Source organism: Cyrtonyx montezumae, unplaced genomic scaffold (genome assembly GCF_038088225.1).
Source record: "Cyrtonyx montezumae isolate F1298 unplaced genomic scaffold, pur_monq_1.0 scaffold_24, whole genome shotgun sequence".
NCBI lineage: Eukaryota > Metazoa > Chordata > Aves > Galliformes > Odontophoridae > Cyrtonyx > Cyrtonyx montezumae.
In genome coordinates this window covers 1,695,883-1,713,370 of record NW_027071981.1, presented here as the reverse complement: position 1 = coordinate 1,713,370, position 17,488 = coordinate 1,695,883, and the positions used below count along the sequence as shown (strand labels likewise).

The 17,488-nt window shown below is 41.2% G+C and overlaps 1 protein-coding gene across 1 annotated transcript in view; it reads right to left on the bottom strand.

Moving 5' to 3' along the window:
- REL (REL proto-oncogene, NF-kB subunit) overlaps nt 1–17,488 on the bottom strand; it is a 30,129-nt gene that overhangs the window by 12,155 nt on the left and 486 nt on the right. Inside the window, exons 2-4 of the mRNA XM_065739426.1 lie at nt 13,198–13,340; nt 10,596–10,744; nt 6,873–6,964 (exon numbers count right to left, since the gene is read on the bottom strand). Of these exons, the coding sequence (XP_065595498.1) occupies nt 6,873–6,964; nt 10,596–10,744; nt 13,198–13,340 (384 nt within the window). The remainder of the gene's footprint in view (nt 1–6,872; nt 6,965–10,595; nt 10,745–13,197; nt 13,341–17,488) is intronic.

Sequence of the window (17,488 nt, the reverse complement as noted above, 5' to 3'; positions counted from 1 at the left end):
GCTTTTCTCTTTGCACTTGGAGGCACAGCAGCATCTGCAACTCACTGAGCAGGAGAAGCTGGGAACAATGGGAGAGAAGGGCTGAGGCAGAACTGTTTCTTCTGGTCAGTGCATCCCTGGTCTGTACCTCTGTGATGCACAAGGATGTAAGCTTCAACCAGCTCTGCAGGAAAGGTACTCTTGCACGTAATTATAAAGAGAATGCACTCGGTAATTTGAAAAACAAACAAACAGGGTGCAAATGACTAAAATTCAGATGGTGACCAACAGTCAAACTCCCAAACTCCTGTGGTTACATTTGCCTCGTGCATCTTGCAGGCTGATTTAGTGCAAGGGAGGGGCATTCTCTCTGTTTTATGGAGGACAAAAGCACACAGAAAACAAATGTCCTGCCCTGATAAAAAAGCCAAGGGGAAAAACAGAAACGAAAACATTTGAGTTCCAAAAGTTTTGTCCAAGCACTACTTCCCTAATCTTTTGTTTGCTTGTTTTTAAGTCCACTCTGAAACAGAATAAAATAGGAACAGATTTAAATCTATCCAGCAGTCCCTGTATGTTCCCAGGACATACTTTTTAGCAACTTCTGTTTACAGTACAGGAAAAAGAAGTCAGCATTTTTTGTGTCTCTAGTTAGTCGTTTTCCTTAATGTTTTTAGACAAGTGGAAAGGAGGCTGTCCCTTAGGCTAATATACAAACTTCAGCATAAACAGCAAGAAATACATGTATGAGGCACAGAAGAACTTTCCAAAGGGAAAGCTAATGATGTGATGATGGGGACGTGTAGCCCTCCTAAGTGGATCTACTCTGCACCTCTTAGAAAGCAGGCCACTCACACGCCAGCACTCTCAACTTGAGAATCTGGTTGGGGTGGGGACAGAATTACACACTTGTTTTAATTTAAGGACGGTACATTTCAATTTTCACACCTCAAGCATTCCTTACAAAAGACTTTGAAGCTTTTCACTTTTTCAAACTGCTCCGAACTCCCAAACCCTTGCTAGAAGTTGTCCTTGGGCTCAGGAGATCTCATTTATTCACAGATGAGATGGGTGGTGCAACAAGCCATGCCACACAGCGCGGGACTGGAGAGGGATGCTCAGGAACTCAGCCAACATGGGCAGGTAAGCAAAGGGTCTTACAAGCACTGCATGCAAGGGCCAGCAAGGGAAGCTGCGGAGAGCTATGTGTGGGCAGGAAGTGAGAGCAGCAGCGTGGGGACAAACCCAGGCACGGCGTACTGGGGTGTCATGGAGACTGTGACGAGTACGGAGTGAACGCAGGGTCAGCTGCTCACCGGCGGAAAGGGGAAACAGCAAAAGGAAAGACTGTGGAGGCAGCCAGAGCTGAAGCAGTTTTGGGGTACATGTCAGAGCCTAAAAGTTAATTAAACGGTCATTAGCAAGAGCAATTCAAAAGAAGCAGAAATCTCATGTAAATGTCAAGCTCTCTCAATCAATTGCCCAGAATCTGGTAACTACCTGAGTTCCTCCAGCTAACACACATCTAGGATCTTCATGCTAGAAAAACGTTAGTGCTCTGCAATAACACACCAAGTATAGTTTTCCCTTAAATTTAAGGAACATGTTTAGGTATTTTCCTTGCTGATAATTAGCTTAGGTTGTTATTAAGTCAATTGTTGTCTCTACTTAATGCCACGCCTACCCACAAAAAAAAAATCTTAACTCAAGACTGGCTTTTCTTTTAATTTGTGTTGGCTGAACATCAGACAGTACATGGGAAGACAAGGATATAGCACAACTCAACCACTACTAAAAGAAAAAACACACCCTAGAAAGCAGACATGGACTGGCTCCACTGGAGGAGTAACTCTCCTCCTTCGAAGTTGTGCCATTCACAGCACCAGGCCAAGAAGAGCCCATTAGGCTGCCACTGCATACAGTTTTCCCAGCATGCTCTGAGACAAGAGATGAGAGATTTCTGTAACAGCTGAGCTTTTCAGAAGCCAAAAATATATGGGATGTTGCTTTGTAAACAAGACAGATTTCAAACAGATCCAGTGATGGTACAGAAACAACAATTCTCTCTCAAACAAGGCCAAGTCAAGAGCAGAAACATGGGGGGACTTCATCTGACTGGCATTACATTGTACCACACAAGATACAGAAAGCATTAGCAATGGACAAACACTGCCAGCTAATAGTGGGGATTTCAGAGTCAAACAGCCTCCCAGATACATGTCAGAATGACTCCAATGTCACCTGATCCAGATAGCCACAAGGCACCATCTACCATTCCATCCAGGAGTTTGGAGGTTGACATCAGTGGCTTCAACTTTGTCTGGCCTGCTCACCTGTACTGCTATCTTAAACATGCATCTTCACTGAGCAAGTCCCTACTATTGCCTGTTACAGCCACGTGCTGTATGGTGCAAAAGGGGAATGACACCACTGAAGAATATGCATCATGTTCACTCTCCCTCTGCCACTCCAGGCACCTGTGGCAATTTGGCTTCCCTGGAAGACAAAGGTCACTTTACACAAGGAAGTCTGGAACACAACCACACAGACACACTTTGCTGTTACTTCTGCCTTTACAGTAAGTTGAGTTTTCAGCCTATACAGTAAGTAATACATATGCTGGTGAGCTACAGACACATTTTGTCTGTTAGGAGGGTCAATACTGAACCTTCATCCCAAATGGGTACTGATGCCTGGGACTGTCTGACTGTCTCAGAAGATGGGGAACAAGAACAACTGAAGCCTAGTTTTCAACTCCATGAAAATTCAACTGCCTAATACTTTCTCCACACAGCTGAAAAGACACTAGTAATCCTGCAGAACTTGGCATGCATGCAAGAAATGAGTAGCACCAACCTGCTTCAAGGATGCACCTAACTCTGTGACTCTTTCCTAAATAGAAAAGTTGGATACTATTCTTAAGGAAAAATAAATAAATGCACAAAATAGGATGGATGCAATACAACCCATATCATCTTGGAGAATACAATGATACTCATCTGACCTTAAGTTAAAAAAAAAAAGAAAAAGAAAGCAAAGCCTATACATACAAGTTTCAGACTAGTCTCACCAAGCAGCAAATGCTACGGTGACTGCTACTAATGAAAACCTGTTCTGATCAATTAAGCACACACAAAAATAACTTCAGTCACTAATCCTGTTTTACCTTAGTCCTAGGCCTCTCAGGGTTCAGCTCAGCATGGGACTGCCCTGCAGCTGCCAGAGGCCAACCCCACGCAGCTCTGCCCCATGCTGACATGTTACCAAGTCCAGTAAGGCAGCCACATGGGCTGGAAAATACCAGCAGCCCCTTACCAGCACACAGCCTGCAAGAAGCAGGGGGCAGCCCTGGGTGCCACCCACACCAGGAGCTCCCACTGCCTAGACAGGGCTGCAGTCTCTTCTGCTGTTGGGCTACTGGCAGAAGGGAGCCCAGGATACGACCCAGTGCTGTCAGGTTGTAATTGCCTCAAAAATGCAAGTGGATTTGGAGCTGTGTGTCAACCACTGCAACAATCTACTCTCTAACGATTATAGCTGCACTCAGCGAGACAGCTCTGTGTGATCAATTAAATTTCTTTGGTGCAAACCTAAGTAAGAGCATTGTTATAACGTTCTTCTAATTCACAACATCAAGATAAAAACGTAAATTCATTTTTGACTTACTGAAAGCATGTTAAGAGGGTTGAAAAAGGAGTTCCTTAATGCGTCGTATAAAATCAAGATAGAGTAAGCTGACTCAAAGTAAAGTAAAACAGTGAGGAGTTTACACTGTGTTGAAGGACTTTAGTAATTTAAAGAACATGTGCAAAAATTCCTAGAACTAGGGCAATTGTTTCGATGGACCACACTGACTACAAACAGCTGTCCTGAAATAAGACAATAATTTAAAACATTTCTCATTCTGTAGTAAGTTCAGTATGCTTTTTTTTTCCTCCTTAAATTCAAAATTAAAACAAGGCACGTATTTTGAAGCTTGCTAGAAATCTAGCACTTAGCTATCTAACAAGGTCTTGCATGAATTTAGCATGTCTTCTGTGAGTATTAAAAAGCATCTCCAGGCTTTTGCCACACAAACATTAACAATAATGCCCTCTTTTCAGAGGCAAGATTTGTGCTTGAAATCAGAAAAGCATAGAAGAGTGCACATTCTTTTCTATTATTTTTTGGTTCTACAGTTACAGTATATTATTAATAAGAAAGTCACTGCTAAAGCAATACAACTTTGAAGTAACTATGAATTTAGAGTCTGTATTTAAAATAAGTCATTCAGACTTAACACCTAAGAGCCCAGTTCTTGAAAATTCACCTTTCTTGATCTGTGGAAGTTCACTGTCAGTAAGTGATAACGGTGCTATGTTTGCAATAGGTTATTTACTTAGCAATTGCACTGCTGTGTGCATTACCTTCAATACGAGGAAGTCAAAGGATGTTTTTTCCTAGCACATGTTCTTGTTTTGAAACTCCTTCAAACGCCAGCTGGCGTCCTGTAACGAGTGGTGTCCCCCAAGGGTCAGCTTTGGGGCCCATCTTGTTTAATATCTTTATTGATGACCTAGATGAGGGAATTGAGTGTACCCTCAGTAAGTTTGCAGATGACACAAAGCTGGGAGGATGTGTCAAACTGCCTGAGGGTAGGGAGGCCCTTCAGAGGGATTTGGATAGGCTGAACAGCTGGGCTGAGCAAAATGGGATGAGGTTCAATAAGACCAAGTGCCGGGTCCTGCACTTTGGCCACAATAACCCCATGCAATGCTATAGGCTTGGGGCAGAATGGCTTGAAGAATGTAGAGAGGAAAAGGACCTGGGGGTGTTGGTTGATGCTCGGCTCAACATGAGCCGGCAGTGTGCACAGGTGGCTAAGAAGGCCAACAGCATCCTGGCCTGTATTAGAAATAGTGTAGCCAGCAGGAGCAGGGAGGTGATCATCCCCCTGTACTCAGCTCTGGTGCGGCCGCACCTCGAGTACTGTGTTCAGTTTTGGGCCCCTCACTACAAGAAGGACATTGAGGCCCTGGAGCGTGTTCAGAGAAGGGCAACAAAACTGGTGAGGGGCCTGGAGCACAAGTCTTATGAGGAGTGGCTGAGGGAGCTGGGATTGTTCAGTCTGGAGAAGAGGAGGCTCAGAGGAGACCTTATAGCACTCTACCACTTCCTGAAGGGGGGTTGTGGTGAGGAGGGGGTAGGCCTCTTCTCCCTGATAAGTAATGACAGGACGAGAGGGAATGGCCACAAGTTGCGCCAGGGAAGATTTAGATTAGACCTCAGGAAGCATTTCTTTTCTGAAAGAGTGGTCAGGCACTGGAATGGCCTGCCTAGGGAGGTGGTTGAGGCACCATCCCTAGCGCTGTTCAAGAAGCGTTTAGATGAGGTACTTAAGGACTTAATTTAGTAGTTGGGTAGAGATAGTGATAGGAGGATGGTTGGACTAGATGATCTTATAGGTCCTTTCCAACCTTATGAACTTATGAATTACTGACATAAAACGCGATTTTTCTTGTAACTGCAGGAAGTACAAGATACACATACCACCAGCTGAAGAAACTTCACAAGAACATGGAGAAATTGAAAGGTGTAAATTAAATGCTCATTCCCTATCCTATTTTTCATAGTACGATTCTTTTCTGCACTGGACTCATCAAAAAAACTCTTCCTCTACAGAATGATCAGTAGAGGAAAGTAGAAAATGCTTAAACATAATTCCTTCCCAGTCAGCTGCTGAAACAAAATGCAGAAAAGCAACTGGAATATTGATATAGCATTTACCACAGAGTACTGCTTTTCAAGGACGGCGACTCCACCTTACCATATCAACTTAGAACAACAAGCTTGCCAGTAAAAGGGTGAAACAGCTGTGAAGAGATAGCAGTTCGTGGCTATTTACACTTTTCATCTAAGTTGCATCTGTATGCTGAAAGTGCTGGTCACGGTACAGCTGGCCATTTGTTGCTATGCATTCAGCAACAAATCTGTACACTGAACTTAGCAATTATGTGTCTGTAAGACTAATTCGTTCAGCAAGTTGACCTAAGGAAATCTTTATTTTTTGGCACACTGGTTTTCCACTGGAGCAACTTGCTGAGTTTGTTCGCCATGGCAACACAAGGCCTCCCTATATGATGCAAGGGAAGTGTGGTAGGGGTGTGTGATCAGGGATGGAGGGAAGTCATCCTGATGACTCTTTCTGAGAGCAGCCCACAGCTAGGTGAGATCAGCTATCATGTAAAACTACAGCCCATGAGTAGGTCCCTACAAGTGTGGTTCTGCAGCAACACAACTTGCCTCTGCCTTGAGATTTGTACTGCTGTGGACATCCTGATGCCTGTATCAGTCCCATGCTTCAAAATTAGGTAATGAGCCACTTCAAGGAGTTTACCTATGGGCTCAGCTCCCTGAAGTAGCTGGCTGAGAGGTCACGTGAACACTGATGTCATGATAAGAGAAGAGAGAGCTCTGTAGCAAGCCAGATTTATGTCTGTTGTGAAATTGCAGTAATTCAGTCTTTCCTTTCCCCACATTTGCCAAAATTAGGAAATCTGATTTCTGAGATACTTGTAGATGTTTCCAAGGAAAGCTGTTGCTACACCATGGCCTCTTAAACTTCCATGATGGCCTGCCTAGGCTGTCTGGCCAAAAAGACACAGCCAACTTATAGGGCTACTCTGGGGGGAGGAGAAAAACAGCAACTTTCCAAATAGATGCATTATGTGATGTCAGTGAGGAAAGACTACTAGAGGCACAGAAGGGCAAGACTGTTTCTCTGAAAAACTGAAATAAACTGAAAATATAACTCCACCACAAAAGCAAAAGCAAGACAAAAAAAACAAAACCAGCCAACCAACAATCTTGCAAGGGGAACTTTTGTTTAAAACAATCAGATAAGTTCTACTCACCATTAAAGGGGTTGATCTTCTTCGAGATTCGTAAAGAAATTGATTCTTTCAGGTCTTTCTTCTTCACACACTGAATTCCCAAATTCTGAAAACTGAAGTACACACAACAGGATTTCAGCAAGTAATAGAATAGTGTAAAATACTAAAAAAAATCATTTGCTGAACAGTACTGTGATAACATTGTTTAAGAAATGAAAAAAATTTTCTTTTGAAAAAGGTACTAACAGGTCTGAAAGCAAGGATATAATTTTTTTAAAATAGGAGCAGAAACAATTAAAAAGCTACAAAAATACAGTTCTAAAGAGGAATATATACTTCTGTATTAAAAATAGTTAAGCCCACAGGAAGCCCACAGCAATTAAAAGTTAAAACACAGTCAGTCTCAGGTAATTGAAAGTGAGAAGTATTTAAAGCAAACCTTAAGAGTTTGCATAAGTTAAGAATTTGTGCTCCTGCTTTTATCAGGGAATGTAGATTACGAACACTATTTTTAAGGTTTCTGATACAAATAAAAGCACTTTTTTCCATGGCTACAAGAGATTTCAAAAGTTCTGAAGAGCTGCAGCTCTTCCTTATTTGCATAAAAGTATAGGTCACCCCAACAGAGAAGGTGGGGGGAGTCCCGGGCAAGCTGACTGTTTCCCACATGGAAAAACCATGACATCATCAAAGCTGAGTGGATGTAAAACAGGAAGTTAAAAAATAAAAATATTCTTACAAAAAAAAAGTTTCACAGTTAAGATAAACCATGGCAGCAGGCTCTACCTATCCTCCTCCAGAACCTTTGAAACACCACAGAAATTCTTTACTTTAGTTATGCCTAAAAATCAATTGGATCCACCTTTCTGCCACAACTCTCAAGAACAGCCCTATGTTTTCCAGCTCTGAAGGGGGCTTTACTACCCACGTTTCATTCCCCTAAAGCACCTTGCTTGTGCCCAATACACTCTGTTCAGAGATTCCCAAATTCACTGCTATCAGACTCTACTTCCAGAGCTTTCACTGACTAGAATGCATAAGTTCCCTTTGAACTTGACACAGCGACTCAAAAATGAAAATGAAACACTAGCATGTCATAGCTCAGTAAATCGTTTGGGTTTCATACGACTACTGACACTGGAGATTTGTACTTCACAATCCTTTTTGTAGAGATTAGTCTTACAGGGCTTGATTACAGCACAACTTAGTTCATCCTTCCTGAATATGCACTTTATTCTCCTAATTCAGTGTCACAGAAAAAAGGACATTAAGAAAAGACCAAACATTGAATCTACAATATCATCCAAGTAGAGAGCATGTGAACTAGGAAGTAAAAAAAAAAATAGTACACAGGCAGTCATATGAGCTCCAATACTGATAGTTTTACTTTGATGTTTGGGACACAGGGAGCTCTGATCAAGTTCAGGCAGCAGCAGAAAGATCATCAGTCAACATGCAACACAAGTTTTTGTTCAACTTGAACTACACAGGGAATTTTAAGCCAGAACCACTACCAAGAGAGGACATCTCACTTGTGTTGCGTGAGGCTTCTCCTTGAAGAGGACATGAAGACTGAATCACCAGCCACAAAAACAAAGATGACTTAAACATCCAGATCCAATTACAGATCACACTGTTCTTTCATCTTAAAGCAACCAATGATTTGTTTAACAAAAAAAAAGTGCAACAGGTGCTGGAAATAGTTCAAAAAGAATATTTAGAGCCCCTTCCTTGAAATCAATGATCTTGAATTTCAAGCTGAACTGAAGCTCACTGTTTTGTATTATCAGTCAAGGGAAAGTAGCCTGGATTCTGGTTTGTAAGCAATTAATAGGCTAATAATCTAAACATGTTGGTAACAATTGTTTGAAATTGTGGAATCTAGTAATCATGAATGCCTTAAATGAAACAGAAACACAGCATTATGTCAATGATTTGATACATGCATATAACAGACAAATAAATAACTTGCAAAGTATCTCAGTGCTTTTGGCACTACAGCCTAGAGCTAACCAATTCAGGATCTCTAGGAGCTTACAGTTGTGCAACAAAGTGCCAAGAGGAAAAACAATCATCAGGGTCTTCCTGTGCCCAGATGTAATACATAACTAGAAAAGGTGTTAAGCAATTAGGCTTCATTGCTTCAGATCAGAAGCCACTGAGATGAGAACAGGAAGTAGGACGGGCTAGAACAGCAGGCACTGTTTGAACTTGGGTAAGGAAACTTGATTTGAGAAGACACAGGAGAAGCTAGTGAATGGATGGTCAGAGGATGCAAGGTCTCTCAACAGTTTACAATAATTATGTTGGCCATGTAGACAAGGTGAAGAGGAACTCTTTGCAAGGAGGCCAGCGAGGATGATGTTACAATAATCAAAGTGGGAGGTAACTGTCTGAAGAGACAGCTCTATCTTTCTGATAGGGTGGAAAAAACAAATAGAAAAACGACATTAACTAATTTTCTACCATTTATAAATTAGGAGAAAGTTGAGAACAAAGCTAGAAACAAGCAAAAAGTACAGTAAAATCTTCTTTATCCTTAACAGCAAATGTTAGATGTCACCTGAATATGTTTACTATACATTCAGGATCGCTTGAGCCTGAGCTGTATGTTGCAGAAATGAAAACTTTTACTATTAAATCTGTTTATTCCACCATCAGGCAATTATCATCACTGAACCGACCACGGCTTCAGTTCTCTCCTTTAATAGTATTCTACACACCAAACCCACATAAATACAAAGTCATTTTGTTAATATCAATAGGATCACACCAGACTGAAAGTCCTAAGTAGAAGCTACTCACACACTGAAATATTTACCTTCTTTTCTTTCCAGCTATGTTTACCACAAAGAATAAGCCTACTTCCAGATCTTCTACAACACAAACTGTAAACTACAAACAGCTTGCAGTTCAAAACTTCTCTCTACAGCCACAATCAGTCTATGTTCATTGCAATTGACTGTTTTCACATTGTTTTGTGAGACTTGGTATACTTGAGGGAAACGTACTACATACAGCTGTAGTCTAGATATTCCTAATATCCCTCTGAACAGGGCTGAGAAACATTTTATAGAAAGCCTGAATTCTTCTTTACTACTTCCATAAATAAGTCCTTCCCCAGCATGCTTGCTCTATACAGCAAGGCTGAGTAGAATCCATATTTTCACTCAAAAGAAAAACACACCACGAAAAAAAATAAAACACCCAAACACTTAAATAGAAACAGCAGTGAAGATTGCTAACATTTCTAAGCATGACAATCATCATCTAAACAACGTGATATTCAGCGTAAACACTCTCCTCCAGTTTCCAGAAAGTTCAAATAGTTTCTGTGGAAGAAGTGAATTTCCTAAAACTAGGGAAGTGTTAATTAGAATACTGTCATTTCACAACTCTATTAGTCATTACTTTCGTGCACTGAATGTAGGAGAGATTGTCAAGCTCAAGTGCTAGTGAACTGGACTAAAAAAAAGCAAAGAAGTAAGAGAAAGGAAATGGAGATCAACATACAGAGAATGAACAAAGGAAGAAGAGGGGGATAGAAAAGAACAAAAAAAAGGAGTGTGCAAAACAATGAAAAAGGAAATAGTTCAAAGAGACCTTGGAACTTATCTCTGAGATGAATTAGTATGCTGCCTTTGCTGAAGACTACTAACTGCCCTCTTAATCAGAATTTTAAGGCATAAGATTAGCATACCACTTGCACAATTAATCAAATTCCCAATCAACACCACTACTCACGACAAGACTCGCCGTTCGGGCCCGAATTCTGCTTCATAGTAGCCATCTTTGCAGTCTTTTCCAACTAGATCATGAGGGTGTGGCTTGTAGGGTTCATTCTTTGTCACCAATGTAGTTCTTATTTTGACTTTTCCAAAATAGTTCAGAATCTACAAAAAACAAGATATTTTCTAGACTTCAGATATCAGGATACCAGAAGTCCCAGAACATAACAGAAGATCCTAAAATACTCTATGGAAGAAACACCACAACTAAGGAGTTGTAAGATTGCCTCATAAGAGAAAAGAGATTGCCTCCATTCATTCTATTTCAGTTTTGTTCATTTTATACTGAAAAACAGCTGTTTGGCAAATATTTGAAAAGAAAAAAATGTTTTCTTTTTTAAAGTATATCTTACCAATTTCAATCAACCCTGTGGGAAAAAAAAGCCAAAGATAACATGCAGGCTATAGAAACTTGAAAGTAAAATAGCTTGTAAGGGTGTAAGATGAAAAAAGGACATATTTCACACCCGGGGTTACAATGTAAGATGCACAAATCTACATAGGAAACCACACAGATGTTTATTTAAGGACAGGTCTAACTCCAGAGATCTTAGGAAAAAGCTCCTAGAGCCTAAGGGATATTTCCCATGAAGGGAACACAAAGCAGTCAGCAAGGATCTTATAAAAACAGCATGCATAAGCCCCTGCAAAGCCTTTCTCCTTAATTCGCAGATGAATACTCAGTCTTACATCCAAGAAGAGGAGCACTGCATTCTCAGGCCCCACCGTGGCCTTCAGAGAAGTCAGGCTCAGCACACATCTCTCAGGTGTGTACGTCCTTCCTTCATGCTGACAGCCACCAGTGAAGTCAGCAAGGTTTGTGTGGGTGAGTCTAAAAAACAGTTTGGCCTAAATTGTTTGAAGTACAACAACTTGAAAGCAAATGCAAGACTGGCACCAGCACAGGTTGTGCAGAGGCGTGGTCTCCGCCTCCACTTCCTCCATTCTGTAACTGTTTCTTTTCCTTCAGCCCTTCCTCCCTTTGGAGAGGGTCCAGGGATCCACCACATGCTTTTCAGTCAGCATCTTAACCTTTGGAATGACCTATGCTCTTCTAACATCCATTGTCAGTCAGCTTCTTCAGTCTCCAATCGTGCTCTCAGTATTCATATACATTATTCATCCATAAATACAGCTCCCATCGCTCTTTCAGCTTCTTCAAGTATTACATAATTTCTCCCTCATTGCATATCTGGTCCCTTGAACGTGAAGCCTGATATAGCCACTTCAGTTCTCCAGTTCCTCCTTGACGTTTTTCATCTCACCCAAAACATGAATTTTGCACTTGCCTCTCTGTTCTCATCCCCACTGATACCGTAACCTCTAGAGGGGACTCCCCTAGCAGCTAAATCAACACCAAAGCTTCATGCAGGCTTCAGGGAGGCAGGAATTAACCCAGAAATCACCTACTATCAGTATCTATCAGCTCTGTTATCAATAGTCATCATTAAAAAAAGATGAAACTATGCCAGGACTGCATGATCACCTAATGAGTCCCACCTTCCCTCTAGGTTCTGGCTGTCCTTCTTGTTTGCTTCCCCCTTAATAATTCTGCCTTCAGGGGGAAGAGCAGTTTTCACAGCAGCAACAGTTGCTTCATCTAGTAGAGGCTCTCTATGCTGCTCAACATGTGACTGCCAACTCTGACTCCACTTTATTTTTTAAATATTGCACTGTAATAGTGTATATCAAGATGGCAGGCACTTATTACCTTCCACCCACATGAGAGTTTCTCTTATAACCTCATTTCTGATTTTCTCCAGACCAAAGGAGACCGAGGAAGTAACACCAACCTAAACATCAAATAGGAAACCAGAAATTCTTCTCTGCCATTCCTGTTCTGCATGTGAAAGAAAACAGCCAAAATCTGTACTGTCCATGTCTTTGATCAAAGACTAGACTGAATCCTTTCATTCCGGATTTCCCAACCCAACCATAATACAGTCATCCAACCAGTCCTCATTGCAGGTGCTCTGACCACTTAATTCCCCTTTCTCGGGTCCTTTTAAAATTCTGTACCCCTTTCTGGTTCACTATACTTCAGAGTAGCTTCTTTTGCAGAGCATGATCACCAAATCACCAGCTGCAAGTCACTTTCTTACTTTGCTCATTCGTGCTAAGTGCCTCTTCTCATGTTATACCCAGCACCAACACTGGACTTTTCAAATATTGTAAGCAGAACACCTCCTCCAAAGCTCTCCCACAATTTATATTACAAAGGAAATAGTAAAAACAAGCCCAAATCACATAACTAAGAAAACAGAACAAATGTAAATGTGGAAAAGATTAACGACTCCTAGACAAATGCACTCAGTACCCTTTCTACTGGCAACTTCTCTACATGCTACTGTGCCTTCATCTCTGGTCAATGGGAATAAAATCTTCAATGACTAAGAGCAAAGAACTCTTTCTAGCTGTGTTGCAACTACATTTGCATGCCAAGGAAAGAATAACAGAACATGTAATGAAAACCATTTTATTTACTGCACCGAGGCCAATGCATAGCTACAGCACAGAGTAACTACAGGCACTGGTAACATGGATCAAAGTAGTATTACCTGTATGGATGGGAACGTCTTGTTGTTGTCAGTACTGTGCTCTCCTGGAATGCTACCTGCTGATCTTCCTTCACATTTGTATCTGAAGCGCATGCCCCTTTGCCTGGGCTGTTCAAATATTTCAATGTAGGGCTCTGAGATACCTTAAAACAAAACAAAACCTTTATAATTTAGAGCTTAAAGAGAAGCAGAAGGCAGGTTATATGGTTAGGTGCTACATGAAAATTATAATGTCTAGACTCTTTGGTTTGCATTATTCATCTTTCACTTGATTTACCTTCTCAGATGATAAACTTTTTTTTTTTTAAAGATGAAGGGGGTAAGTGGTGTTGATAAACATTAACTGAAATCTCCAGGTATCAATGCCATATTAGTAATTAGCAGAGGACTCCCTCCCCTCCATCTCACCTAGAATTTTAGATTCTTTTAGTATCCCATCAGAGACATATTCTCTAAAAGCTATTTTATACAAAGAAAACACTATTTCAAGTGAATGCTTAATAATCTTAATACAGTTGTCATCTCAAGGTACAGGTACCATCAGTATTACTTCTTCTTGAATGCCTTTTGAATGTGAAGATCTTTCCTCAGAATCGACTGATTTAGTTCCTATTATGCTGAAGCAAACACTAGGCATATCAGGAAAGAAAAAAGTTCAATTGGTTTGAACACTACCACTCTGGGCTTAGAAAATACCTAATAGCTAGCATGACAGCTTGAGCTGCTTACATCCCACAGGGTCAGCTACTAGCTGCAGTATTTGTCCAGATAACTTACTAAAAATTATTGGGCCTCATGATGTTTTCAGGAAACTTGAGTTACAGACAAGAATGACAGACAACAAAACTCTTCAATGAAAGGTTTGGAAAGACATTACCTTAGCAAGCGTATCACTACTTTTATAGCAGTGTGATTGCCAGACAGTAACGAGCTATTTAACGTATCTCAGTGAGAACATCAAACAGGATAGTAAATCAAATAGTGACAACAGTGAGATGGCATGTGAAAAACAAACAGCAGAGGATAAGTAAATATTGTAGGGGTTGAATCATCATGGCTCTGGCATGATCAGAAGAACACAGCTTGTGGAAACATCTACTGAGCTCTCTGTCATCTTTGTATAATAGCATCCTACTCAAGGCAAGGCTTGTGAACATCAGAAACACAACAGGCAGTATGACAACAGTGCTCAGACATAAAAAGCAAAATACTTATTTAATATATTGAAAGCAATAAACGAGTAAGGGATTCCCTACTTCATTTTGCCCAAGGTCTGGTCAGCATAAGGTATTTAGTACATGAACTTGGCAAAGAGGTGGATTACAGTCTTAGCTCCATAATAAAACCTTCTCTTTTATTCTATCTACAATAACTTTATCTGCCAATACAAAGCTTGAATTTCACAACTAGGCTGTGCTGATTTTAAGACTGACGGTGCTGCAGCAGTTCACACCCCAAATTAGAGAAATATTAGGAAGTAATTAAGAAGAGAATGGAAGGATAAGTACATTTCTGAGGTGCTAGCTTAGTCTTATTTGATCACACGTTTCAGCTGTAACACACTGACAGACAGCTGTGCAACAGTGTGTGAAAGCTGCTCTAATGCTGGAATTGTCTCCTACAACACACGCCTCTTCAGAAGGCATGCTTGTTAAAAAAAAGGCATGAAGCATTTCAACTCCAGGCTGTATTTGGTGCCAAATAGTAGAGAACAGTTAAATTCTTAGAAAAGAACATACAGAGTTTTAATCAAAATGCAGTACCTCAGCTGATCATCTGCCACCGATTTTAAAGTCAGTTTCTGATAACAAACACGGAGAGAGTATGCACAGGCACTGCTCCAAGTCCAGTTTCTTACAGCTACTGTCCCTTCCCTAGACACTTTCTAGATCTTTTCTAGTCCTCCGTTTAGGTAAGCTTTGTTCCTTTCATTTTTCTGGAAAATAAGCAATACCAGCAAAAGCCAATAGTATCAAAAAGCCAAGACCTGATGTAAAGCTTGTTTTAGGTTAGAAGTTTGAGTTCCTAAAGCCAAGCTCACACCCTAGCACACAGCTTTTTAATTCCACACTCACATTTACTTATGTTATCCTTTTCAGAACAATCCTGCAGACAACAGAGAACTACTGCCAGCAGTGGGGAGCAATGGCAGTGTACCAGTCAGCCTCCCATTTCCATCACGTAATTGAGGAGAGAGAAGAATCTCACTTCTCCATTCCTACGTAACACTGTACCATGAACACAGACGCATAACCGTCTCCTAAATTAAATACCTATTTTAGACACTGTGAGGACAAAATTGCAGCAAAGTACCTACTAATCACCTTACTTTGGAGGTGCACACGCTTACATAGCTGCTAACCAGACACTTTACACCCACATGTTTTATGTATTTGCCAAAACTAGGTATTCTGTTAGAAATTAGTACAGCACAGAATTGCTTCAGGTCGTTAATTCTGTTTTAACCATCAATTTCCCACTGTGTTCTACAAATGCTTGCTTAAGAGGCCTCTTCTTCTTCCCTATTAAGAGCACCATACTCTAAAACTCCATTCTCAACAATTATGATGGGACTGTGGTTGAAACAAGTGTCATTGAAAGCAAACCCACTGCTTAGCAGCAGGTGCGAGGAAAGCAAATCTCAATGACATGGTAGCCTCCAGAGATTAAACACTAAAATTCATTTCAATCTTGGTTCTCACTCTCTCTACTTAAGTATCATCTCCACCACAGTTGTCACTGTCATTATGTTTTGTGCATAGAGGAAACGCATAAAATTATCAGTGTGAGCCAAAGGTATTATCAGCACTCTGCAGTGAAGTGGAGGTCTGTCTGGCGTTCCCTATTTCTGTAAATGAGCAACGTGCTTGTGAAGTGGTGTGGTTTAAGAATTTCACAATCTACACTCACATACAGAAGGCTGTCAGCTCTCATAGGGAACTAGCTCCTTTCCAGACATTTGTCAAACCAGTATGAGCCATGTCTGAGGTGCTCCGCCCTCTCTAATTTTGAAAGAAATGAACATCTATCAATATTACCTACTTGTTTGTTCCCTCCCCCTCCCACGCTCTGAATACTACAATAAACACTTTTAAAGTACAAGAGAGCAAGTGTCTCAACTACATAAAGAGACTAAGTAAGAGCAGTCATGGCACCAAGGATACAGCCAGCTCATGCTCACATTTAAGCACAGAAGGCTGGCCAACCTGCTAACACAAAAAGGAACAAAAGACTCAAAACATTTGTCAGACCTCTCCATGACAAGACACCTGGAGCAGTTCGAGGCTAAACACAGTCAGGGAGGAATGTGGCTGTAACACCCTGCCACCAGAAGGTCAGCGGGTCCAGTACATCCTGTGTTACTCCTTGGCCCAAAAGAATAATGCTTCTGGAGGACTACATGATTTGCAGTTTTCCTGCACAAGCAGGAGCAGCACACTGTGAAACATACTCTCCAGCAATCACCAAGCTTGAAAGCAAAGCAGCCGTGGGTCTTTGTGGAAGATGTGAAAGTATCACCCGAAACTCTCATAATCTCAGGTGACAGCAGTGAAACACAGAAGCAAGAAGTGTTGCCCTTCAATTTTGATGTCACACCTCCTTACAGATGACTGGTGAATTTCCGTCCCTCACAGCAACAGCCGTTTCTGAGCAGTGACAGCAGACTGCCCACATGCTCCCAACCTACCTGCACTCAACCCCTTGGAGCAGCTCAGGCAAAAGACAGCAGTGGAAGATCTGTTTCAGAACATCCCGCTTCAATCTAACGTGACCCAGAGTGCACTCATGATTTTATTTTAGAGCAGTAATCTACTTCAGAACCCACGAACCACACAGACTCTCACAGAGCAACAAAACTGCTCGCAAGCTTCCTCTTAACTATCGTATGACCTTAACAAATAGCAACCAAAAGGGAAAAAAAATAACAAAAAAAAAACAATGACAAAAGCTAGCTCATACCAGGAAGTTGTGAACTTCCCCTGCTGAAAAAATCCTTATCTGGTTCCCAATTACTCTGAAAATACATTCAAGATGAGAAAGAAAGCACTAGGTCCTGCTTCATTTCAGCCTTCTCAAACAGGAATTCTGCTGCAGAGTAAGTCGGGAGAACAAGCGCTCATCTGACAGGAGTGAAAGTTTACACTTTGCTAAGGGCAGCAGAGCACACAGCCCTTTTTCTGAAGCCGAAGAGCCTCCAAACACCAATTAACGCTGCCCAGCCTGAAGCTGGCTTCTTTTAAATCCCCAGCGCCGCAGAACACCTCCCGAAAGGGTGACAAACGAGTTTTAA